At 42.8% G+C, this 26,598-nt stretch overlaps 1 protein-coding gene across 1 annotated transcript; it reads left to right on the top strand.

The window, feature by feature from the left end:
- The first annotated feature begins 608 nt into the window (after window positions 1-608).
- On the top strand, window positions 609-26,598 carry LOC122781391 (F-box/LRR-repeat protein 7-like). Its single transcript, XM_044045012.1, has 4 exons — window positions 609-1,079; window positions 5,945-6,034; window positions 22,543-23,160; window positions 24,808-26,598. The coding sequence occupies exons 1-4, from the start codon at window positions 1,043-1,045 to the stop codon at window positions 25,542-25,544; spliced, it is 1,482 nt and encodes a 493-aa protein (XP_043900947.1). The 5' UTR covers window positions 609-1,042; the 3' UTR covers window positions 25,545-26,598.

The raw sequence follows: 26,598 nt of genomic DNA, 5'->3' as shown, positions 1-26,598 counted from the left end.
TATGCATAGTACAAAGTCAACTAATGCCAAGAAACCCTTCCACGATCTTGCACACTGGACCTTTAAACAGAACCAGAATCAGAAATACTGTATTATTACCCGGGGGGGAGTTGCTTTTGTTCCAGCTCCTTCAACCAGGATATTAATTTATAACCTATAAAGAATAGAATATATATATAAAAATTAGTATATACAATGAAGCTTATTACATAACCAAAAGATGTCACAGTAAGCAGTAACAGAAAAGGCTACAAAGTCAGTCAAAAATAAGTGAACTGGGTTTAACTTGCTATGCACTACATGATAATTCTCAGTCACTTTGTGGCATCTATTGCTTGTGTGTCCACACACACACACACACACACACACAAAATAAAACAAAGTACTAGTTTTAATATAATAGCAGATCATTACAGGAGTTTGAGTGTGTGTGTGTGTGTGTGTCACAGTGAACAGTGCTGTGTTGTCTGTGCCTTATCTTTTTTTAACCCTCCACATCTCCCTCTCTGGTCTGCGGTCTCTTTAAATCCAGCTCAGTGAAGTTGAATCTCTCTCTCTCTCTCTCTCTCTCTCACTCTCTCTCTCTCACTCACGTCTGGTGGCTGTGATTGCCCTCACTCTGCCTGATAAACAGCTGCTTACCATTTAGAGCACTTCACAAAGTTTTCTCCTTTTTTTCCCCCCCCTCTCTCCCTTCTCTCACTGCCCCAAACTCCTCAGATTTAAGGATCTTTTGTGTTGTGTCCACCTCTCCTCTCCTGCAGCAGCAGCAGCAGCAGCAGTGGTGCGTCTCCATGTGGAGCTTCACATACAGAGAGAAAGTCTGCGCCGCTGGAAGCTCAAGTCTGGACTCTGGCTTTGCGTAATGCTGAGGCGTCCTCTGCTCAACATCTGGATTAACTATTTGGAGTCAGAGCTAACGGGCCGACTCAAGACTCCGGCTGTTTCCTCTCTCTTCATGGAAAGACTCAGTTTTACTGTGGGATTTTAACGCCTTTTGACAACCCTCCGAGTTTTGCGCATAGATTATGTATTCTTTAAAATGGGTGCGAACAATGGAAAACTGTATGGAAGCGAGGGTAAGTGCTGTAATTACTGTTTATTTAAAATTCCACCTACACTGAAGCTAAATATAGTAAAAGAAGAGGATTTCACATTCCACATAGTTTCTCATTTGCCTCCATTTGCAGTAAAAACTAAAAAAAAAAAAAAAAAAAGTGCTTTGCAACTTAAACCCACTTTAACTCTGGACATCATTGAGTACTCTTTATCTTTAATTGTAAGTTGTATTATCTTGTTAGGAGTTCAAATCCCAACAATTTTAGAGGTTGTGCTGTTTTTCAGCTTTCATCCTCCCTTGACTGTTACTTGCTTGCTTTTTAAACGAAATTCAAAGACTCATATTCGCCCTATAAGATATAGAGTGACATCTGGTGGTCATATTTGAAAAGAAATGCATACATTTCAGCATAAACTTATTTAAAAAAATACCCATAAAGCTGCTGTTATTCAATGCATTTCTTTATCACCCTAATTCACTCTTAAACCTGTAATCTTCCAGTACTGTTTAACTTTAATTAGAGGCATTTTACTGTAAGTCATGCAACAATAAAGCCTTATGAGGCAACATGTCCATAAAGGTGTTTTTTTGTTGTTGTTTTTTTTTTTAAACAGCAACATAATAATCAGTCAATAACAGCTGCAGAGCAACAGGCTCACCAGGCAACACCCAGGAGCCTTTATATGATTCATGTGTTGTATTTAAAGACAAAGCATCGTCCTGCACGTTTAAATGGACGCTGGGTCAAAAGGACATGAGTGTTTTGGTATGTGGGCACTTAGTCAGTCTTATCTCGATAAGAACTCTAATTCCACAGATTTCTGTCCACAATTCCTTATCCTGCTATTGTGTGATTTGGGAGGCACGTTCACAAACACACTCCGCCGTGATCACTCACTGTGTATCTCATGCTGTGCACGCTGAGTGAGAGCTGCAATAACAACATGATGTCCAGTGTCAGTGGAGAACAACGAACTGCTCCTGAGATGGTTTCTCCCAGAGTGCACGTGAAGGTAACGGGGTTTCTTCAAACCATGGTGACACTCCTGCAGATGTTTGTAAGACGCTGTCAGTGGGTGGAGCCAAGCAGCCAGAGGACAAGTTATTATTAACTTGACACCATGCACAAATTGCGACAAAGTCAAATAGCGGCATCTTCTTGTCGCCAGAGTTAAATAAGAATACTTACTTTTATATGAAATGAATGGCAGCGGCAGCAGCAGCAGTGGTATCTACAGTAATAAAATGGCACTTATAAAACCCAGTTTATGGCGATTATGAGCAAAAACAGCAAAGTAATCCCACAAATTGAGGGAATATGGTTAAGGTTAAACATAACCAAAGGGAAAATTATACACAGACATGAATAAGATATACATTTTTAAAACAAGTTAGTCAAAAGCCGTTTATGCATTTATGAAAGAAGACACTGATTTTTTCATATATGATGAGTTAACTGTCAATTTACAGTTTGGTTGTCAGATTATTAACAAATGCCCTATATTTCAATGGGCCCTAATAATATTAGGACTTAATTAATAAGCAAAAGTCATTAGTAATGTCTTTATTATTACCATACTGTTAATACATCATAAATTCAGATTTTTTTTCTTCCCCCGCCCAGTATTGGACATTTTTAAGATGACCAAAATGTGGATCTGCAGACTCCTGCTCTGTTTTTTTGGGGGAAAAATAAACTCTCCATACATGCATCAATGATTCTGATCTATAAGGAAAAATCAGCAGTAAAAAAAAAAACACCTCGCCATCACCCGTTGTCTTTTTCATCTTAGATGTCATCAACATTACTTATTCAGGAAGAAAAGGAAGAAAAAAAGAAAAAGAAATGGTGGTCCGGTTCCATCGAACACATCATTTCTGTCTCCGCTGCAGAAATGTTTGTATAAATAACATTCCAGTGTGCTCTCTTCCTAAATCAACAAGTGCAGAGAAAAGACTGGAGCTCATGATGTGAGGAATAACACGTGGACTAGCTCCACCTCAGAGTCCGGCCTGTGGAGTTACACGAACAGACATGTTTTTGCTTGAACCTGCTTTTGTTCTCTTGCGCTTATTAGGTCGACAATCACTGATCAGGTTATTGTATTGTAGTATAATGTTCACTGCCAGTGGCTCGCACCGTCTCACGTACGGCTGAGGCTGTGCAGGCGCAAACACAGACATAACACTCGTTTAAGTCGCTCGTGTAAACACAGTCGTTTGTGCCTTCTTTTTTTTTTTTTTGTTGTTGGTGTGTCATCGCCAGATGTTCGGGGGATGATGTCAAAGAAAAGCAAATGAAAACATCTTTTGTGTTGTGATGAGTTTCAGATTGAAAATAACCAGCTTCCTGGTTAATTCAAAGGTGCCTGAAGACATTCTGCAGTAAGAAGGAAAGTCGTATTCTTATTTGTACTTTTTTTGATTAAAGTGTAGATAATGGATGGAATCTCTGGGTCTGAAAAGTGAAGCCAATGTGGAAGTGCTGGGAAACTATATTCTCTTGAACGGCCATCAGGGGGCGACAGCACTGGTTTTAAAGACACTTTGAATGTAAATCTACTCCAAAAAAGGAGATTACTTCTCACTTTTTCTCAGGAGTGTGGAATATAACGACCTGGAGATGCTTCACTGACACGTTCCACTTGACTTATACCAGCAGTAAACATCTTTCTTTGGAGTTTATAGTCTCAATCTCTAGTTTCACGTCTTCTTTAACACAGCATGATGTCCATTTTGCAAACTATGGCCCCATTTAGAGTCAAATGGATGATAAAAGCAGGGTATGCTTCAGAGTGTGTTTCTTTGTGCTCTACCCTCTCATCAAATATGGTCCCTTCCAACTGCTAAACATGAAGACTTTGAAACAGCAGGCCACAGTCACAGAGAGTTGACACTCGACACTTCACCGCTCTAATCACATGAGGGTGTGTTTTTTGCGTACATTGATACGCAGTGCTGGCCATTGGATATCACAGCACTTAAATTTGCCAGCTCACTTTCAGGAAACATTAGTGCACTTTCACGACTTAATCCACTCGGCGACTTTCTGTCGGAAGCAGCCCAGCAGCTGATATACAGTATCTGTTTACAGTGCAGCCAAGCAAGCTTATTCTTTTTAATGACAAGGGTTAATAATTTCATTATTTCATGAATAATTGATCTGTAATTGGTGAAAAATGCCCTATTACTCATGCAGATGTCTTCAAATGCCTTATGGCGACAATCCGTTTATGATTGTAAAAGACTAAAACTAAGACTAACTTCCTATCTACCTACCTACTTAATCAGATATAAGAGTAGTTTCCTTCCTTCCCATGACCGACCTACCTACCCACCTATCTACCTTCCTACTTACCTCCCTGATCAGCTATAAGAGTAGTGTCTTACCCACTGATCTACCTACCAACCTACCGACTGACCAACTGACCAATTGACCAATTGAATTGTTTCAACCATACATCGCGTTGATCCAAGGAATTGTCGTGTCGCAGGTAACCTCGTCTTCATACTGTCTGGTGTCTTATTTACAAATGCAGAATTCTGCTGTCCTTTGGTCCACATCTGTTTTCGAGCACGATCCCACAATTAATTACACTCTGGTCACAACTATGCAGCAGCCCTCCACCAACACATTATGTAAGCATACGACGGGAAGCAGGAGCTTTCCTGAAAGTTGTTTTTTCCATGAAAGATTCTCATGCATCAACCAAACAGCACTGACGGGGACAGACATCCCATAGCCTGTAAAATATTAAAACGTATTTGCTCATCTTGACCCGGCCTCGCGCTTCCTCCTCAGCGTGGATATTAGAAGAGTGGTCTCACGTCGACATCTGTGAACTCCCTCATGAATATCTGAGTCATTTCCAGGAGCAATAGCAGATGTGCTGGCTCAGTGATGTCACCACAACATGCCATTCATACTTAAACCATATGAGCTGCAGTGGTATTATATTATTTTATACGCATGTGTGTGTCACTGGTGTGGGTGCGGGTGAGTGCGAGGGCACAGGTTGCGTCTTTTTTGTCCTTCCTTCCACAAGCAGGAACTAACTGTCTTGTCTGTTTAGGAGGACTGCACTTGATGTGCATGCGGGTGTGACAGTTTGAGAATACCTCTTCAGCCTGTCGTGCTGGGTGAAAGGCACATACTTAGTCTCAGGAAAGCCACAAAGCTGCATTTATGAACTGACAGAGGAATGGAGTGCCATAAACAACCTCTCCACAGGCAGACCGGCAGTCACCGGCAGCACAGGCAGACACTCAGAGGACTACGTTGTTGAACATGTAGTTCTCCTGTGCGACTGTGTGGAAATCCTTAATCCAATAATGCAGCCGTAGCTCATAAAGGAAGAGTTGTACATTCATGTATTCAACAGAGTGATAGCTTCTTTTTCTTCCTTTTCCCCCGCGCACGAGTGTTTCCTCACTCGTCCTCCGTGAAAGCAAAGGTTGAGAGGGGATTTTATTCTTCTTCCAAATATGAACAAAAAAAAAGAAAAGAAAAGCATGGACACTTAGTCAAACAAACCAGCAGAGACTTTGTGCATGTGCCAAGGCCCGCCATTCATCAAGAGAACCTGAGGAACATAAATGTCACGAAAGCAGAGAATAATGGGCTCCATGTTTCCTCACACTTCAGGCCTCCTTAGCACATTAGATTCACAATGAGTGGGATTCCACCTTATCTTGTACAGACGCTCTGCAGATAGTGCTGCGGCATTAACAAGATGTTGTGTTTTTTTTCTACAACAAGATTCAGTCCAAAACCACACTATTGTGTGTTTCTAGGTCAACATTTATGTGACATTTAGGTGACACACCTCGCGCAAAAGTTGCCTCACTGTGTCCCAACAACCTTCTTTTCGTTTCGCCCCGCAGGTAAAGGGAGCTCAAGCATCTCCTCTGACATAAGTTCGAGCACAGATCACACACCAACTAAAGCTCCAAAGAATGTGGCTACCACTGAAGGTAAGGCATCTGGTGCTCATTAACCAAACTCCCTCCCTTTCTTCTTTCCCTCCTCTTCTTCTTCTTCTTTTCCCCTCCTCCATCCCCCCTCTCCTTTCTCCTCCTCGTCCACTTTCTCTGCTGCCTATTTTTGGAGAGAGAAACCTGTGTGTTCCTGGGATAACCCTAAATTAAAAACAAACTCTCAGCTGCTATCGGAGTCCAGAAAGCAAGCAAGCAAAAAAAAAAGGATTTCATGGGCTTTGTTTTTTTTTTTTTTGGAGAAGAAGAAGAAGGGGGAAAAAAAAAGGCACTTCTGGCCTCTCATTGTGGAAGAATGCTTATCTAAACTGTGGTCGTATCAGGCTCAAAGCATTGCGAAGGAGGGAGGGAGGTACATGTGGAGGAGAGAGGGATTTTGCTGGAGACGGAGAAGGTGTTGGGAGTGAAAATGGGTGGGGGGGAGGTTCAAGAGAAAGAGAGAAGCTTCACCTTCGGCTCAGATGCGGCCGTTACTCGTCTCCGCGCGGCTCTCTGGCTCCCTCTCTCCTCCCTGCACTTCTGCCCGTCCAGGCAGACGTCCAATCCTGGCAGAGCTAATGCAGGGAAGTGCTCCCTTTTGTCGGGGAGTGTATGTGTTGCGAATGTAAACTGTGTGCTCACTGTAATGGTTCAGAAATGCTTTGCAGCTGACAGATGCCTTTTGGAGCCTCATGTAAACAGCTGTCCTGTAAGTGGATCAGACTAATACATTTTTAAGAGTCTGTCAGTCAGCTGCAGTTTGTTTTTTTACTCCGACAGAACTGAGCGAACTTAATATTAAACTCCCTAACTGTATCTGTATGTTGTTTGCTTGAACCTAGTGCTAATTCTTTGGGTTTTAATCATATTAAAATCTAATTTTTGTGACATGTTTTGTGATTTTATGATGTCCATGGTATATTAACTGTGATATTCTGGTAGTAATTGAGTTCTGAAGTTCTTGTTATGGGGAAGTTGGATTGTAGACTTCCTTTTAGAGTCTTCTGGCCTGGATGGATGTTTTTCCTCAAATCTTCCCATTTTAGGTAGAAGATTTGCCAAGTGGCTACTTGCAAGAATCAAGCAAGTCGAGTCCCTGCCTTACCCGTTAAGTCGTTTGAATGTAGAAGATGATTTCCCAGATATTCCTCATTTACATATGTTAAAAAAGACAAGTGGTTTTGAACTGCTTCAGTTTTATCTGTAATATAAACACTGTATTACTCATACAATGTAAGGACTGCTTCATGGCCCCATAACTATATACACTTAACATCAATAAAATGAAGATAGGGGCAAAAATAAAGAAAGAATACTGACATAAGGCCTACAGTAAACCATGGAAATGCATTTGAAAAATTAGCATTCAATTAAAATACCAACTAACTTCCTGTCGTGTCTAATTTTATTTCACATCGTGGTATTAATGTCGCATATAATAGTTGCCAGGTTTTATATGAGGTCGTAATGGCAGACACCCTTATTCAATTAAATGTAAATATTCCACAAGACTATTATCTTATAGTGTATTGTCAAGTCTTAAGTCGAGTCTTTTTTTTTAACATTAGTCAAGCAAGTCCTCAATGTGAAGTCACGTAACTCGAGTCCTCCCACCTCTGGCTACTCATATTCCTCGTCTTTATCACCTTTTCTCCTTTTGTAACTTAGAGACAACAAAAATGCTTGAATGTGTCAGATTCAAAACAAACTGGCTCAATAATAATAATACTAATACAGCATTTCTGTGTGGAAAACAATTGTTTTTATCCTTCTTGGCTAGTCACAGCGTCAGTAAAAGTGTAAAACACGACAATGACGTCTTAGAGCTGCGTTTCTATCTCGCGGTGCTTTTACGGCGTTTGACTTTTCACTTTCGGGAATGTCGAAAGAGTGTGAGTCACACAGTGAAAAAAATGAAATTCTAGAACCCAGTGAAGTAATCAGTGAGTCAATGACTTGGCCTTCAATCTTAATATAACCCTGACAAGATATAGCATTATGGTCTGTCCCCCCTTTGTGCTGTGGTCGCTCGTCCTCTCGGTTTGACCAGTGTCTGTTTTGCGCGCTCATCCGCTCGTACAGTATATACTCTCCCTGCTCCTCTCGTGCATTGTCATCACCAATCTTAAATTTGCTCTGGCATGATGAATGTAGTATTCTTGTGGGTTCCACAGCCCACAAGAAAACAAATACCATCTTCGGCCTGTATTTATGGTTGTCACTCAGCTGAAGATTTCAAGGTGTTTCACGGAGAGAGAAAAGAGCACAATTGAGATCCTGCGCGAGACAGCTGGTGTTCTTTCTGGGTTACGCACAAGATGAATGTCAAGTAGTTTATTTTAGTGGGGTTAATTTAGTGATTAAACTCCGTGGATGCGGTGGTGTGAGTGCGCAGCCTGATTGCCGTTACTCATTTGGTTGGAATGGGAACGCTGACTCACTTGGGTCTATCCGTTGAAAGGGCTGCACCCAGATTATTCTAGAGAACTGGATTATGCACTGTATGCACGGTTCATTCAGTTTAGTTTAGTTAGCCCTGTAGCATACACGGGATGTATCCTTCATAGATAGACAAACTTAAGCCACATGTGAAGGAGCCGACAATTCACGCACTTGGAGGATGCAGCCTTGACTATTAGGACACAGCTACTGACTGTATAGACCAGGGGTGTCAAACTCAAATGACCTGGGGGCCAATGAGCGTCTAGTCTGGTCGAGAAGGGGCCGGTCTAGAGAAAAAAAGTGGGGGAAACTACTGAAACAACTGTTAAGTTGCGGGTGGGCAATATGAGCTTAAAATGACACGTTAAAAGTGCTTTTTTTGGTTATGGAACGATCTATACTTCACTAAATGAGAGCATATGATGCAACATGAATATATTAATGAATAAATATAAAAATGATGGGATTAAAACACCAAACAAGCGTATATATGTAATTAAATGTTGAATGAGGTACATTTAATAGTGCGATAATTACAACTGAATGTTACGGAGCCCCAGACATGACATGGGGGGGGAAGAAACTGTGATTCGTGGCCACGAAACATGAATTTGTTCCCACAAAATAGGTAAAACGTGCACACAAAACACTAGTTTGTTCCCATGAAATACTAATTTGTTCCTAAAAGAAGTAGGTATATTAGTGTGTCGTGGCCACAAATTAGTATTTCATGGGAACAAATCCATGTCATGTCTGGGGCTCCGTAGAGTGTCTTATTATCGCCAATAACTATTGCCAGCAAATATATTTTATATTCTATCACCTCGCTGGCTGCTGTGCCACCTCTGATATAGAGCATCTCTGCATCTTTGGCGGACAGGCTTATCGAAAACCAGGTTGTGGGCGTGCACATGATCAGTTGTCCTGAATGTGTCAGCTTGTATGTAGAACCTGAGCAGATATAAACATATCGACAGGAGTTTTGGCCGTGTTCGGTGACTTCCTGACCATAATCTCCCTCCTGTTTCTTGACTTGTTATTGCTTGTCCCCCCCATGCTAGGTGTAATAACATGGTCTGGAACCTGAACGGCCAAAGTCAAAATGCCCCTCTTAAAAAAAAAAAAAAAATCATAGACATGCACATACACACACACACACACACACACACACACAGTGGCAGATAACACGGTCCTTGCCCACCACCACCTCCTCCTGTGGTCCACTAAACTAATCAGGAAGCTGTCTGGGCTGTTTCCTCACCACACACTGGGAGTATTCATGTTCGGGCTTTCAGAGTCCTCGTGTTGCGCTAATGTCACTGCATTAATACAGTTATGATCCCCCAGGGGGTCTCTCGCAAAATTGGCTAATATAAGTGTTAAGAATAGCCAGTGACACTACACACTTCTGTTTTCCACTTTGCTAAAAACACGCTTCGCACTGAAAAGTAAAGGGCATTAATGAACACAGTTTACATTGTCATTTTTTTTTTCTGACACAGATTTGGCACAAGGAAAAAAGAATTCACCCCGTTTCCTTCTGAACTGTGGCGCGACATCTTCAACTTTACTCATTTAAGTGTCATGCTCCGCCTTCGTCTCCGCCTGTGTCTCCTCCTCCTTTCCATGCAATCAGTTCACCTGCGGCGGGAGCACACCTGCTTCCAATCTAATCATCAGACACCTACTTCTACTTATTTCCTGGTTCTCCGGTCTCTCGTCGCCACGTTGTCACAGACCTCGGTGTGGTCCACGTCACGGCTCTCGTTTGAAGGTGTCTCGGTTCTCCAGTGTTCATTTTTTGGCTTGTATGCTGCTTTTTCTTAGCTCCTGTGCTCAGAACCTACCTTGCGTTAGTTCATCTCATCTGTTAACTCGTTCGTTCAATAAACTGTTAAACCGCCTGTCTGTCCTCGCCTGCCTGCTCAAGATGCAGTTATAATCTAAATCAGTTCTTAATTTGACAAGGCAGTGTATCAAATGTGCTTAAAATCACTTATTTGAGTGTGTAAAAATAACAACATATCATCATATTGAGCCCGAAAGTTTACTCAAAGAACCAGTGACTGAAATAAATTGTTTTTTTTTTTTTCTTTTGGAGCCACTGAAATCAGAATGTAATCAAATATGACCACAGAGCCATAACTTAATTTGAACATCTTTCACATTGCAGAGCACGAACACGCTGTATCTGTCATTTTGTTGTGACCCTGAAGCCACAGAGCAACACAGACCCAATGTTAGTTCACTGACAAACATTAGTCATCATAGGTTTCGCGTCAAATCCCCACCCGGTTGAGCAAGAGCACATTTTATTCGTATGGATTCATCCTTTCACTTTGTTAGTGAAATATTGTGTCATTTCTTCGTACAAAAGACTCTTATGTGTGAGATCCAAACCAGAAAAACTGTTCAACTCTGACCAGGAATTTAAAAAAAAAAAAAAAAATTAAAGATAAAAACAAATGCCATCAGAGGAATATGATCGAGGCTATTTTCACCTCAAAACTCCAGACTTGGCGTCTTTAAAAGTCAATAAACCATTTTGAGTTATTGTGCAGTTCTAATATCACTATGCAGATGGAAAATATGCCTGTATTTCAAAATCTATCCCCAGAAAATCAACATGAGGAAGTTACTCTCATCCTGGTCCTGAAAACAAACCGTGTCATGCGGTCGTCTGGCAAGTTCTTGCATCGTGTTTCTGTTTTCATTTATTATTAAGACCGAGCTTGTGGTGGCCTGACCCACTTGGGTTGCTTATTAGCTACAGACTGAAAGGAACAATCCCGGACAGTAAATCCCTCTTGTGGGATGAAGCTGAGTGTCTCCCAGCAGGGGTTACACTGTGACCCTGTCTGGGCCTCAAAGGTTTGCTTTGGCACAACTGAACTCTGGGTATCGGGAGGAATGCGGCTCAGGCGTGGTACGAGCCGAACCGACAACACCCTGAGATGTTCGGCGCGAGCGCTGTAACTCTCGGAGAGCGTCTTTGTAATCTCGGTTCAAGCCGCTGACGTAACTCAGGCTCACAGGGAGTGTTGATCATGTCAGAGCAGCCGTACTCCAGGGTCAGCTCCATCACCCGTTTCTAATGGCACCAGGAAGGTGGGGAACGGTGGGAACAATGAGCGTGCCGCCTTCCTCTCTGAGAAACAGTGATAACAGTGACAGGGGAAAACGCTTACTCTCAATACTACACTGTGAACGTGCCACAGTTCACTATACTGCACGTTTACACGGAGAGTACGCCCTACATATGAATGGTTGTTTGTTTACGTCAGTAAAATGCTGCGGAAAAATGGCATTCATTGACTCGTAGAGCCTCAAGTTTTCCCAAATAAAAAACTGAGTAAATATAAGTATTTTTGCTTGAAAAAGCACAAAAAAAAGGATCCGATTTTCTGTTGTGTCTATTGATGGTGCAGTTCCATGTGAGAAAATTGTCAAGAGTGGGAAACAAGCAGGAAGGAAGTGAAACTGAGACGGAAACAAACCTTATCTCTTATCCTCTTCGCTGCTCCACGATTTGAACATATAGGGTAGGAGTGCATTATATGTCAGTAATACTCAATTAAAACAAGTGTTGTTGAATAAATTAAATGGTTTTTTTTGTTTTTTTTACAGTTGCATGTCAAGAAAGTAGTGAGAGGTATCCTTTAACAATATTAAAGCAATAAATGCAACATATGGATCAGTTAGAGTTTCAAATATCCCCGTTTTCCTGCTGAGGACACTGTGACGGTCACATTTTTACTCTCCCAAAGGCAAAAATCTCTCACACCTCACCCGTAAACTATAAGCTCACGTGCCGCTGACCCCTCCGCTTGTGTTTACTCGGCCAGATATATCGCGTTTCGCTGTTGATTTTCACCCATGTTGGTTCAAACCTAAACAACCATCTGTGACAAATCTATCTCGCTGAAGGTTTTGGGTGAAACTCAATGCTCCATGTGTTGGCTCCTGCTCCGCAGCTGAAGAGGAGCAGAGGAGTTTGTTTAGTCGAAGGAGCATCTGTTTCTCCGGGGGTTGCAGGATGATTGACCGTGTTTTAATGTTGGAAATTGTTCTCATTTAACGTGCAGAAATTCACAGCCTCAATGACCGTAAACATGACGCCGCGCCGGTGGAAAAAAGTAATCTGTCCCCTTTCAGCACTTCATGACTCAGAAGTCACAGCAGCGGCAGCAGCTTATTGCAGTTATTCTAAGACTCTCTCACAAGGCCTGTGGTGGACGTAATGAGAAATATTAGCGGTTCATTTCAAATCTCCGTTGGAAATTGTCTGTGTGCGGAGAGCGAGGACACAGGGAGGACGAAGAATGCCAATGCCATTTCCCCCAGATTTTCTCCATCAGCTGTCCTCGCTCCTCCCCCTTCCCTGCTGCCGCTCCCACAGCCGGGAAATCTGAGCGAAAAAGCACAGAACGAGAAAAAAAACAACAAGTGAAAGCAGTTTACCGAAGCAGGAGGAGGAGAAGAAAGAGGAGGAGGAGGAGGAGGAGGGAAAGGCAGCTCAGCTCTCCATCTCATAAGTCTTCTCTGATTACTGCTCGGCCTTCTTGTTCTCTGAGTGAGCGCTGGCCTTGTTGTTTTGTATGCCTGTATGTGTCCTTTGCTTCAACAAGGTCACGTTTTTTTTCCAGTTCTACTCCAGGAGCGGGTTTGACAGGCGTCGGGAAAGATGCCACATGGCCGAAACACACTTCCTGTAATATTTGGCCCGCGAGTGATGTTTGTACAACGATACACCTGGGTCTTTTTTTTTTTTTAAGCTTTTATGTGGCGATATGAAAACAGTTGTGGAGCAGCTGAACTGACACACTCGACTTCCCCTCCTCTCGGTTCATGCTGTGGTTTTGTTTCATTACATAAGCGGGGAAGTGTCAGTTGTGGCCGAAGCTGCAATGGTATAAAAATGAGAGGAAGGTCTCTCTCTCTGTAAAGTGTTCCCAGGGGAACTTGGGTTTGATAAAATATGTTTTGTTGAATCGTGGTTTTTGAAGAACGACCAGGACTAATTTTCTTTATTTCGTCGCCAACGCTAAGCTCAGCCAAGAACAATGTCGTCGCTTAATATCGGCATGTTTCCATTGTTGTTTTTAAACATGCAAACATCCATGTAGTAACACAGAGCAACTCAGCAACTTTTATATTCTGTTGTGATGTGCTTTTCACTTTTAAAGTTACAAACAAGAGTGAAACTCATTCTTTCACTGACTATTTTTGAGGGACTACGTCCCAGGTTCACAGAGGACGCTGCCCAGGACACTCAATATTATACTGATTTTATATGAAACCATTCTACGCACATGGACCACTTTATTGGGCACACTTGACTCCCAATTAATGGCACTCTTACATCGTACAGTTCTAGCACTACTTGGCGCTACCCTACCTTCCATGACTGTAGTACCTCTTCAATCTGGGCAGGGTCGCCACAGCACGGCTTCACAAAAGTGCCGTGACGTCGCTTTATACGCGACGTTTTATACGCGACGTTTTATACGCGACTCAACTTTTTTTTTTGGTGGAACTGTATCATTAGAATCAGTTCATTAAAAATACAAGTTCAGTACTTCCTGCATGACCGGAGCACCACTGTCACTGAACTAAAATACGGCTGAACCGGTTGTGATGTCGTGTATACACCAGACTCCTCTGTTAAATATTGAGATTTTGGACATTTCCTTGCTAAATGTTGGAGATTAACGCACGTTTTCAGGTATTTTCAAGTCTTTTTAACCGATCTACAGTTCGGCATTGTTTGGTTGCGCTCATGGCACTTCCAGTGACGACACTCGCTGACCAATCACTGGCCGTAGCATCAGCTCAGCTCGCTTGGAGCCTCGCCAGGGCAGGTACTAAAAGGCCCCAGGTACCAGTCGAGCCGAGTCGTGTTAGAACTGTATTATGGGAAAGCCCTTTACAAGTTACAGGAGGATCGACCGAGCATCTGCTTCGAGATTTGACATGTTGAGCTTCCAGAGACGTTCTTCTTCCTACCTTGGTTGTGACAAGTGCTTACCACTGCCTTTTCTATCATTTTGAACCAGTCTGAGCATTGTTCTTTAAGCCCTGGCACGAAACAGACACTTTCACCCAGAGAACTGCTGCCTACTGGATATTTTCTCTTTTTTGGACTCAATGGCCGTGCTTGAAAATCCCATTAGTTCAGTTCTGAACATGGCATCAACAACTAGGCCATGTTCCGAATCACTTAAATCACTTTTTCCCCTGACGCTGTTTTGAAATATGCACTGAGTTGCGTTACCAAACCATTCAACAGGTGTTCCTAATAAAGTGGCAGGTAGACACCTTTGCACCAGAGTTTTTTTTTTTAGCCAAGGATGTGGTTTTATGAAGACGTCTTTGATCCTCCATTAAGGCACGTCAACCACAGAAAACAAAATAACCTCTTTTCTGGGGTTAAAGTGAACATTTATTTCGTCAGGCGTTCGAGACCACAAAATCTCCAGCACTTCCCTTGTTCTGTTTGCTTTAACCACATGAGATCATTACATTTGCTCCTCATCACGACCAAATCAACCGTTTTGGGGGCCAGCGCTCACTTTTCCATTCCTTCCTAACGTGCAGTGCTTCTCGGTCCTGCACGTGTGTGCATGTGTGTGTGTGTAGTTACCCTCCACAGTCATTCAACACGACTGTCACTCCGCACTCCAACCGTCTCACGCACCACTGGCAAAGAGCATGAACTGTGCACAAAGGCATCTCATGCTCATAATTCTCTCTCTCTCTCGAAAACAAAATCAGACTCCACTCCTTCGTCGTCTTTGACATCTTGACTTAACAACCTGTATAATATGACATCATCTTTGAACGCCAGTGATTTGCAGAAGGCCAGATCAATTTTGAATGACGCCAGCAAATTGCTCGACTGTCATCTCCACTCTGGAAATGTGCTGTGATATATCGCCGAACACAAAGGCTCATTTTTGAAGGAGTGACTTCTGCTGTCCTCTCAGCCCGAGGATTTATAAAAGTGACGGGTGCGGGAGCTGTGGAGACGGAAAACTCTCCCCCCCACCCCACCCCCAAAGAAATTTGTCATGATGTGGGCAAAGAGGGTTGCTACACGAGCTTCACAAAAAAAACCCAGAGTGTGAGAAAAGCTGCAGTCCAGTCGAGGAGGTGCGGGGAGGGGCGTGTGTGTGTGTGTGTGTGTGTGGAGCTGAGGAGCCTGTTTCCTGTCCGAGTGTGCACATTGTAAAGGAACCAGCAGGCCCTATTGTCTTTCACGCTGTCCAGTGACGCAAGACCTTCCTGTAGTGAAGGCTTTGCTGATAGCCCAGCCGCCCCACACTGTATAGTAATATCAACTTCCATGTATTCAATAAAACCTGAGACAGACTCAGATGTTTTTTTTTTATCCCAGGGGGTCTCCACTCACGGTCAGATGGTTTACTTTTAAAAAAGTAGACCTTGTAGCTGTTTAGATCTAATGAAGTAATTGAGTTTTTGATTCTCTAACAAGTCAAATTCCTACTGTCGGGTTGTTGTTTTTAATTAAGCTGATACCTTCATTTAAACGCTTCCTTTCTTATGGGTTGATTTTCTCACATATGGATAGAAACAAGCCAAGATTGAAGTTGCTCTTGGCTCCATATTTAGCTTGGCTCAACGTCAGAGTTGTGTTTGGACGGGCAGAAACGAAGATCTTTGGAAATGACGACGCAGTTACCTGCATTTACTGTCTGAGCGGTTCCTATCTGCTGTGAACGCAAAGACTCTACTTTCAGTTTCAGTTCCACCTTGTCGTCGGTCGAAAGACAGAACCGACTGTGCTCTCTATTCACCATTGTAAGATGTTCTGAAACTGGGAAAACAACAGCAGAGAAGAGAATCTGCTAAAGAGCTGAAACCTCCGTGTGGATGCAGACCATTTTCTTCTGAAGACACCGGTTTCAAATGAAGACGCAGCAGTGTGGACGCAGCCTTTGATTCCCTCTACAAACCCCAACACCACCCTGTCTTGGCAGCTGGTAGGAGCACAGTGCAGAGCAGAAACATGTCACAGGCCTAATGGCATTGAGGTAATGGATTGGTCTGTCCTGCCAGATGCAGCAGTAATACTCCTGCGAGCTCCAGACAGGGTCTTAGCAGAGCTTCACAGCACTGTGAGATCCTGAGTGAATCCCTATAGCTTTAGTTTATGACCATACTGCGTCAAAGTCTGGATTGACCCTGCCTGTGCACTTGTCTCTGTCTCTGGTAAAGTCAGCAGGCTCTACTGCCAATTTATCTTTTTTCTTCTTGCCCCTATTTTCTTTTGCTGATCCTCGAAGTCTGTTTTTGTGCATTAGTGTCTTCGTTTTGAAAATTCTTTGGGGTTTTTTTTTTTTGTTGTTTTTTTGTCACCAAGTCAGCTTCACTCCCAAAAAAACATCCAGCTGCACGTCTCCGTCGTGCAAGTCATCTCGTCTCCTCACCGCTCGCTCCAATTAATTTACATTAAGGGTCTAATATCAAAGCACAATCCAGATGTGTCTCAGAAGAATTAAGGCAGAGTTGATGTTAATGGGAACCTGCTGCGAGCGCTGCTGTGGATCAGCTTAGATTTGGGTATTAGTGGCAAAATGATTTCAGCCAAGTATGCCTTGCTGTGGCTATATGCACATTCAAAATGCATGAGTTTCTCTTTCATTTCACCACTGCTGCGTTGCTCTTTGTCGGGGGGTAAAGACCAGATGTTCTACTGTTTCTCCTCTGATTTCCTAAACTAAACTGAGTCCTCTACCATCTGCGCCCGCAGTGGTTTAAAGAGGAGTTTAACAGCTGTATGGTATTTGTTCTGTTAATGACAGATTTGCCGTTATATAGAGATATAAAACAAAGCACTGCTAGTTTCAAAGAGTTATTTATTTTATGCTTAAATGTTTAGCGCTGCAGGTAAACGGGTTGAACTTGCCGAAAATGTCCCAACGATCCACTCCTTTACTTTTCCTCAAACTTTCAATCATATCAGGTGGTTCCTGTTTGGTTTGCTTGGTCGCCATGGAGAAATGTACTGTAGGCCCAGTTGCGTTCGGACTTTTCATCCATGTTGGCCTATAAATTAAAATTCTTCATTAACCTGAGCTAGTTTTTTGTTTTTTTTCATACAGTAATAATCCCAATGCACTGGCTTCTTTCATCTGACACAGCTGAAAGTTCCATTAAAAGTGTAACAGGACTGAGCAGAGACCGAGCTTGACGTCTTACTTATTAGTATAAAGGGTAGCTTTTGAGAAAGTTGAATGTTTAGGATGTGAAACTGGATTATAGCCCGAATATTTAACGCAGATGTAAGGATTTCAACCATCTTGGTGACCTAATTGCCACAGCCCTTTGTTTCGCACCCTTTGTTTGCATGCCAGGCATTGTGAGGTGTCTGTAGTTGAGAGAACGTGGCCTGCAAAGGACTCGTCACATGTAAGGTTCCCACACTACTGGGAAACTAGTCGATCCTTTACAGACGCAAAAGCAACAGGCTTTTCTTCCCACATCCAGATGTGACAAAGTGTGAAAATGAATATTTTGCTCATAAGATCATTGTCACGCGGGTTGTCAGCGGCGAATGCATAAACAGATCTGCTCATGCGACCAGAACACATATAGATAATGTCTGGACTTCGTTAAACTTCCAGGTGTCCAGTTGCCATCCATCCAAAAATCCAGTGCAACAAAGCAACTGTAAATCTGTCTCCATTTAACTTTCCTCACCAGCTGTGTGAAAGCGTGTCTTGGCGTTGGGGGGGTGGTGGTGGATACAGTCTTGACTAGTAGCGCCAGTGTTTCTCCAGGCTTTGGCGCGCTCTTGTGATCAGCGACACTTGTAATCACACAGTCAGTGGCAGGTGACGGACGGTCTTTGTCTCCTCCGAGCGGAGTCCGTCGCCTTCTCTCAAACTTGGATTATAAAGCCGTGCCTCCATTAAAACTAATGACTCAAGAAATGAGTCTGCGTCGTGCCGGAGCATTGCTCTGTGGAAAACTTGATCTTCTGCTGGATGATGTGATTTTGGCCGCACAAAGCTTGTCTAGACCTTTGGGTTGCGATGCCAGGGGATTGATCCCTTTGCATATTTAGACATTAATGTGCACCCTCACCTCTTTAATTTTCCACATCAAGTTAAAAAAAAATAGACCAAAGACCCGCCAAAAATACTCTGATTTCCACTTGTCTGTATCGTCGTGTGTTGCTAAGTGTGTGGCTCCACGTTGGATCCACAAACACTCGGTATTAACTCAGGAATCTTGCAGTATTTATAACGTACTTGAGCAAACATAAAAACTAAAGTACCGGTGCTTGCGCGGTGTATTTGGACAGGTGTGTGAAATCTGAAATAGATGAGGTGTTTATGTGATTTTAGAACATTACATTTGAATCACGCTGAAGGTAGAAAAGCATTATCACGTAGGCCAAGATAAACTGCGGGGAATAATTCGACATATCTGTATTTACGGACCACCCACGGAAAGGCGATTCATTAAAGTCCAGGCCAATGACGTCCCACAGGGACGATTAACGTCGCGAGCGCTGAATAAAATGTGTTTGCAGCAGATTAATCCGTTACTTTAGCTGCAATTTGGACGCGAGTGAGACGCTGAAGGCTCGCGGGAGGCTGTTCGCGAAGTCGCTGCGAATCAGAGGACATGTTCCTGCGAGGACGAGCCTGTGGATGTCATCAGACGGCGGGGGGGGGGCGGACTTGAGCTGACGGTCTGGAATAGAGATCTGCCCGACGCAGCCATGAGGACGGTGTCGTCGTGTGTCTCGGCACACAAATCCACATGACAGGCAGGATGCTGTTCATCTGTCATGCAGATGCTGACACACAGTGTGGAAGCAGCTGACTGTCCGCCCTGAAGCCTCCATCATTCAGACACGGTTCAGTCCGCTTGACTGGAACTATAAATATCACTTTTAGCTTAATATAGTTGACTTGTTTAAATTCAGGGGAATCTCTGGGAATGGAATGGACTCAAACGCAACATCAAGAGCCACCTCAAAACCTTATACCCAAACATGAAATGCCTTAAGTGGCATAGAGAACGATGTGAATTTGGTCTGTTTGTGGGATTTCGTGCTGCTGTAGTTGTGTGACGAGGACTTTTTTTAGCTCAAGAGTTGCTGAATCCTCAAAAAGAACCCTTTTAGGTTCAGATACAAAGCTGCTAGAAGTAGTTTCTTGTTGCCAAGATGTAGGTGAAGTTCTTTTAAAACGCTCTGGTAATGGAAAGGGTCAAAGTTGGTGATGACTTGTGTCCACAGCGATTGTTTTGTCTTTCTTTCTGTTTTTAATTTGAAGGTCATAAAAAGCCTTTTTGGACACTATAAAGAACTGAAGTAACAGCAGGGACTTTCTTGTGGTTGGGAACTACAAACCAAACCAAACCAAAAGTGGTAATGGATTCCTGTAGAAAGGGGCAGGTACAGTTTCTCCAGAGAGTCCATGAAAAGGTTTTTTTAAACAGTTTCATTAATGTGTCCACCACATAGTAAATATAGCCTTTGTGACCAAATCGATACCATTTATTGTCCTTCAGGACAACTGGCATGTTCCTGAGTTATTTGTGGTTCTTGGAAAAGTTCAGTGAAGCAAATGTACGACCTAAAGAACCTTAAAAAATGCTAAAGAATTTACTTTGAAAGACGATAAGACCTCATTTTTGGTCCAGTTTGCAGCAAACTCACTTGAAAGTGACACCGAACTGAAAGGTGAAGACGATGAAGGTGGAGACGCCACAGTGATGGAGTCCAGCCATCACTTACACAGAGTTTACACAGAGCTAACTGTACTGAAATTCATCAGCCGCTCACTTTGAAGATCTCCAGTAACCGCTGTGACACATTTTTTCCACCCCAAACATCCCAAAACATGATAAGGACACCCATGGAAACGCCTCTACACCGACGATAAAGGCCGCTGTGTTGCTATGGCACCATCACAACCCGGCACCTGTTGACAAACCCTGTGGCCTTTTTGCACAGAATTCTTTATAAAAGGTGGTCGTTTGTAGTATTGAAGCTATGGAGGACACAGAAAGGACAAACAAAATAGACGAGGAGAGACCAATGTCTCTCCAGTAGGAGTCTTAAAATTTCAAAATGCACCACAGCAACAAGATATGTTGGCCTTTAAAGGAACATGCCACCGATTTGGTACTTCAAAGTCAAAGTGTTTACAGCTCTTGAAGCCTAATACGGCTTTAAATGTTGGAGAAAAAAGCTGGCAACCCTTAGGCTGAGAATTTGTTAGAGTGGCTTTGTGGTCTTTCTCTGCAGCTCTCTCTCTCTTTTCCCGTTCACACTTACTCTGTCTCGTTAATAAAAGAATAAATGCCTCAAAAAACATCTTTTTTTAAGAAGAAAAATTGTCACTACCTCAAATGGAACATCATGAAATCTGATAAACTGCCTTAAATGGTATCACATGTGGCAGCGTTGGTCGAGACTACACTTTTGAAGATAAAGAGGAGAAGGAGAAAAAAAAAAGGCCTGAGAAAGATGATATTTCTGATATTTTGATCTGTAGAAAATCATGTTTGAGGAGTGTGACACTTCATCGGTGACATGCTCTCCGGTCAGTTAGGAGCGGAGAGCAGTGGCAGCCTGTGAGAACAGATGTAGAACGTCTTCTGTGGTTGTGTGGGACCTTTGATGAGTCTTGAGAAAATCACTTTAGGCTTATCTTAACATGTGTTTGAACCCCACAAAAATTGCAGACATTAGTTCAAAGGATGTTGGTCTTTACCAGGCACTGAGCGTCTAATGAAAGTACGGTGGGAATGGCAGCATCCCCATGTTTTTGCACGCGCCTCAGAAAGCCGTAATATCACTTATTGGTGTGTGTGTGTGTGTGTGTGTGAAGCTGATATTTTCCCATGACCGCTGTCTCTCAAAGGCTTCATTTAAATGCGATACAAAATCAATACAGTGCTCTTTTAAGATGCTAAGCTGGGTTTTTTTCTTGCATGGAAACACTTACTAAGTCACCATTAGCTGTTCTCTCCGTTTGTGTAAAAAGCCCGAGGTCACCGGAGGATTGTTTTCAGTTGTCACAAGTCGTTGGAGGAAGTGGAGGAAATTACTTATGGAAATGTAAACGCATGAGTCAGGACTCGAGAAAAGCAGAACTTTAGATCGCAGTATTCGTTGCAAAATTATTCTTGGAATGCACCAAATGTCACAGATTGATGATAATAAATAATGTATTTGCGGGTTTTTTTCTTTTCCCCCCTTTTAGCGCCAGTGGAAATTTGAGGACGCTGAATTTGGCTTTGAATTTGACAGTTTTGGAAATTGAGTTCTGACTTTTTTTTTTTGCAGCAGTTGTTGTTGTGATAAAGTGTAAGACGTCATAGGGGAAAGAAAAGCCTGAACGCTTTGAAGAGATCACATTAGACCACGTCAGGCTCGAAACACACTTTTTTGAAAAATAAATAATATTTTTTTTCCACACGAACCATTTTAGACCTGGTCTTGTTTAAAACACACATACGTGGGACAAGTGGTTTTAGAGCAGAGGCCACTTGTGGCGGCACGCATAAAGTCATAATAATTATTTCTGTCAGTTTTTGGGGGGATTTTTCGATTCATATTGCATCATAAATACATATTTTAGAGGCGATATTTTCGATTATGATACATTTCAAGAATATAATAAAAAATTATATTATAAAATACATAGTTTTAGCTCTCCAGACACTTCAGAGAGTTTCATAAATGATTCGTCTAGTGATTGTTTTGTTCATTTATCATTTTGGTCCATCAAATACAGAAATACATTGTTTATAATCGAACACAAAATGAGGATTGAAATATTGAGTAGCAAAGAAACTAGAAAATATTCATATTTTAGAAGCTGGAATCACTGAATCTGTTTTTAATGATTAAGAAATAGTTAATAGACAATTAATTTAATCTATCATAAATGGTTCGTTTAAATTCCCAATTCCCCCATGAGTAAACCTCTTTTAGTTCTAGAGACAAAAATCTCTGTTAGCTTTGATCCATTTTTTTGGTTCTAACTCTGTGTCAATCTCATCTCGACCACATTCAGGTCTGGACTCCAGTACCAGGACTTTGAGCACCCCCAGTCCTGGTCTCATCCTGCCCTCCAAGTCCTCCTCTCTCTCCTCACCTGCTCTCTCCAGCAACGGCCATGAGACCAACTCCTCGTCATCGTCCTCTGCTCCCGCCGAGACCGTCGCCGTGGTCCACTCTCAGCCGGGCACCCACACTCGCTCCCGCCAGTCAAAAACCCACCACCACGCCCCCATCGACCTCCTCCCCGACCACGCCCTTCTGCAGATCTTCTCCCACCTCCCCACCAATCAGCTGTGCCGCTGCGCACGCGTGTGCCGCCGCTGGTACAACCTCGCGTGGGACCCGAGGCTGTGGAGCACGGTGCGGCTGACGGGGGAGCTGCTGCACGTCGACCGCGCCATCAGAGTCCTGACCCACCGACTGTGCCAGGACACGCCCAACGTGTGCCTGACCCTGGAGACGGTGATAGCCAACGGCTGCAAGAGGCTCACGGACCGCGGCCTGCATGTGGTGGCGCAGTGCTGCCCCGAACTACGCCGCCTGGAGGTCGCTGGCTGTTATAACATCTCGAATGAGGCCGTGTTTGAGGTGGTATCCTGCTGCCCCAGCCTGGAACACCTGAACCTCTCAGGTAAAACCAAAATAAATGAGTTTTTACCGTCTGTAAGACACAGTCAAAGGCAACATAACTTAACTGTTGTTATTCTGCCTCCGTTTGGTCTTTGTGAACAGATGTGATTGGACTTTGATTTATATATAAAAGTTATGCACTGCAGCTTTAAAGAGAGGTGCGTCACTTTTAATAATCCACCAACATATTAAAAAATAAATCACGACAAGAGAATATTATTTGTGTCTAATGCAATTATAACCAGTTTTCTTTAAAACAAACTTCTTTAATGCCATTTCCTAATATTATGTACAATTTAAATGGCTAAACCAGACTTTCGAAAGTCATATGTGTGTCAGCAAATTCAGCCAAAAATAATTTGGTGACCTCAAATACCTTGGTGACCTCTGTTTCAAGTATTTGATATTTCGTTCATACATTATTTTTACTTTAAATGTGCGAGTCAGGCACCATACATGTAGTTTAATGTAAGTTTATTGACGTTAAGCCATTTTGTGTGTCAGTTGTTATCAATCAACTGTTGTATTTTATCAGATGGAGGAAAAACAAAAGTCTAATTGGCCAAACATATCAGAAGCATCATACTGTACATCAGCTGCACTGATTTCTGAAGATCGGCTCGAGATAAACCCACATTAGTCGACCTCTGTCCTCGAGTAGCTGCAAATTAACATCATGCACGTGTGCAGTTACTCTAAAGAATTCCTCCTCTCAGTCCTTCTCAGTCGTTTCTTCCAAAGCTGGTAAAATCATCAGAGGAGCGGGAGAAGCTCTGCCAACCTTAAAGCTCCCATGTGGGAGAAGAAAGGCTTTCTTTAGCTGAAAGCAGAACTTACTTCAACATGAGTAAAAAAGCTGGTCTGCTGCTTTCATTAAGGAAGTGACACAAATAACACCGACTTGGACTGGACTCCGATGGCAGAGCGTTGCCTGCGGCATTAGCACCACAAAGAAGGTTCTTTGTTGCAAAAAATAGCCCCTTTTTAAAAGGGGTGATTTTAATTTGAAGAGACAAAATAATAAAATCAAGTCAGTTTTTGTGACTAATGAGGAAATCAGCCTTTGATTCTTATCCTGAGAACAAAAACGCCAAGGCTGGTGTTCTCAAAACATTTTCATACTTGCAGCTGCAGGCATGAAGCCAGATGCAGCAGGTTTTACTTTAGTGCCCTCTAGTGGTTACTGTCAAAACTCAGCTTTCCTGTAGGAGACAGTTGAATAATGTTGGAGAAAATCCATAAAGTCTTCATTTTTTGCTTTTGTATAGTGCAGGAAAGGGTTGTTTTTTTCTTTTATAATTCGATTAGTGAATGTATGATGCTGTTTTTGTTATTTAGATTTTCACACAAATAGTTATACTTTTTCTAAATATGGTGAAAACAAAATGAAATTCTTATAATTTATTCAAAAACTCACAGTCTTTGCTCCCTGAAAATCAGGTTCATGCATAAGCAGTGTGAACTAGACCAAAAAAGATGATAAAAGTTGTAGTTGTACTTAAAAAAACCTTAGAACTGCAGTTAAAGCTTCAAATTTCAAATCTGGAGAGCAAGCGCTGCAGAATTTGTTCCTATCATGCACACATTATGAACTGGTTGTGTTCATGAATTATTCTGAGCTGACAACATCTCTGTCCTCCTTTTCCAGGCTGCTCCAAGGTGACATGCATCAGTCTTACCCAGGAGGCCTCGCTCCAGCTCTCCCCTCTTCATGGCCAGCAGATATCCATTCACTACCTGGACATGACCGACTGCTTTTCCCTCGAAGATGAGGGATTGCGAACTATCGCCTCCCACTGCCCGCGCCTGACACATCTGTATTTGCGCCGCTGCACCAGACTGACAGATGAGGCCTTGCGCCACCTGGCTCTCCACTGCCCGTCGATAAGAGAGCTTAGTCTCAGCGACTGCCGTTTGGTGGGGGACTTCGGCCTGCGTGAAGTCGCCCGACTGGAAGGCTGCCTGCGTTACCTGAGCGTCGCTCACTGCACCCGCATTACAGATGTGGGCATACGCTACGTGGCTCGCTACTGTCCGAGACTGCGCTACTTGAACGCAAGGGGTTGTGAGGGGCTGACAGACCACGGCCTTGGCCACCTGGCCAGGAGCTGCCCCAAACTCAAGTCTCTGGATGTGGGCAAATGCCCGCTGGTGTCGGACAGTGGGCTGGAGCAGCTGGCAATGTACTGCCAAGGCCTGAGGCGAGTCAGCCTCCGAGCCTGTGAGAGTGTCACTGGCAGAGGACTCAAAGCTCTGGCGGCCAACTGCTGCGAGCTGCAGCTGCTCAACGTGCAGGACTGCGAAGTGTCACCAGAGGCTCTGCGGTTTGTCAGACGCCACTGCCGACGCTGTGTCATCGAACACACGAACCCCGCTTTCTACTGAGAAGGGCCGTTCTTGGACTGGTCCTCTGACAAGTGGATGTTCCCTTATTCCTGCGAAGGTGTTGGCAGAGTGGAGCGGCTGATGTATCATAAGTGGTGGTGCAATACTGGCCAGAGTTTGTCTTTTTTTTTTTTTCTGTTTTGTGTCTTCATCCGCTTTGTGGCTGTTAATTCTGTCCTTTGAAAAATACTTCAGTAGAATGTATTTAACATATTTATCTGTAAAAAGGCAAGAGAATTCAGTATTTCAGACTATTCCTTTCCCCACCCCCTCCATCACAATCTGCAGTATAACAACAAGCTACAACACTGAGCACTGGGTACAGATGTGTTACCATCCTGATATACTGTATTTGTAAGCGCATCATCACCTTAAAGGTCCAGTGTGTAAAATTTAGGAGGGTTTATTCACAAAAATTAAATACACTTCCCATAATTGAGTTTGTATAAAGGTGTAGGGATTGTTTACCCTTAGATTAAGCTTTGTTATGTACTTAAGGCTACGGCTTTGCTTCACAGAGGTCACAGAGTATTTTTAGTTGGAATATGAAGAAGAACATTGTTTCGGGTAATTGAAGAACACCAAAAATGACATGATGCCCTTGGGAGATGGATAGAGTGGCGTAGTTCTCCCTTAATTGCAATCTGCAGTCTCACCAGTAGATGTCACTAAGTCTTACACACTGAACCAGTAAGGCGTGGGGTCATAATAATAATCACATGTTACTACATCTATTTATATACAGCAAGTATCTTCAGACGAAACCACTAAAAATGTAGCTACAGAGCAGCTCTGGTGATTTCATACATACTCAGTTCCACTTTCTTTGTGTTGTGTGTGTGCATATGCACTTTACGCAGCTGTACCGACAATCACTTTAACTGAGCTCAAAGTGTCATAATTTCAGATTTTGTCAATGATATTCCTTATAATTAAAGGTTACTATTAGCCAGTGTTGAATAGACACAAACTGTTATCGGGACTATTGTTGAAAATAAACAAGAACACATTGCTGCTATAACTGTGCCAATAAAATTCTTCCAAAAAAAGAAAA

Source organism: Solea senegalensis, linkage group LG1 (genome assembly GCF_019176455.1).
Source record: "Solea senegalensis isolate Sse05_10M linkage group LG1, IFAPA_SoseM_1, whole genome shotgun sequence".
In the NCBI taxonomy this organism is placed as follows: domain Eukaryota; kingdom Metazoa; phylum Chordata; class Actinopteri; order Pleuronectiformes; family Soleidae; genus Solea; species Solea senegalensis.
Note: the sequence above shows the minus strand (reverse complement) of the source record. Positions and strands in the feature narration are given on the sequence as shown.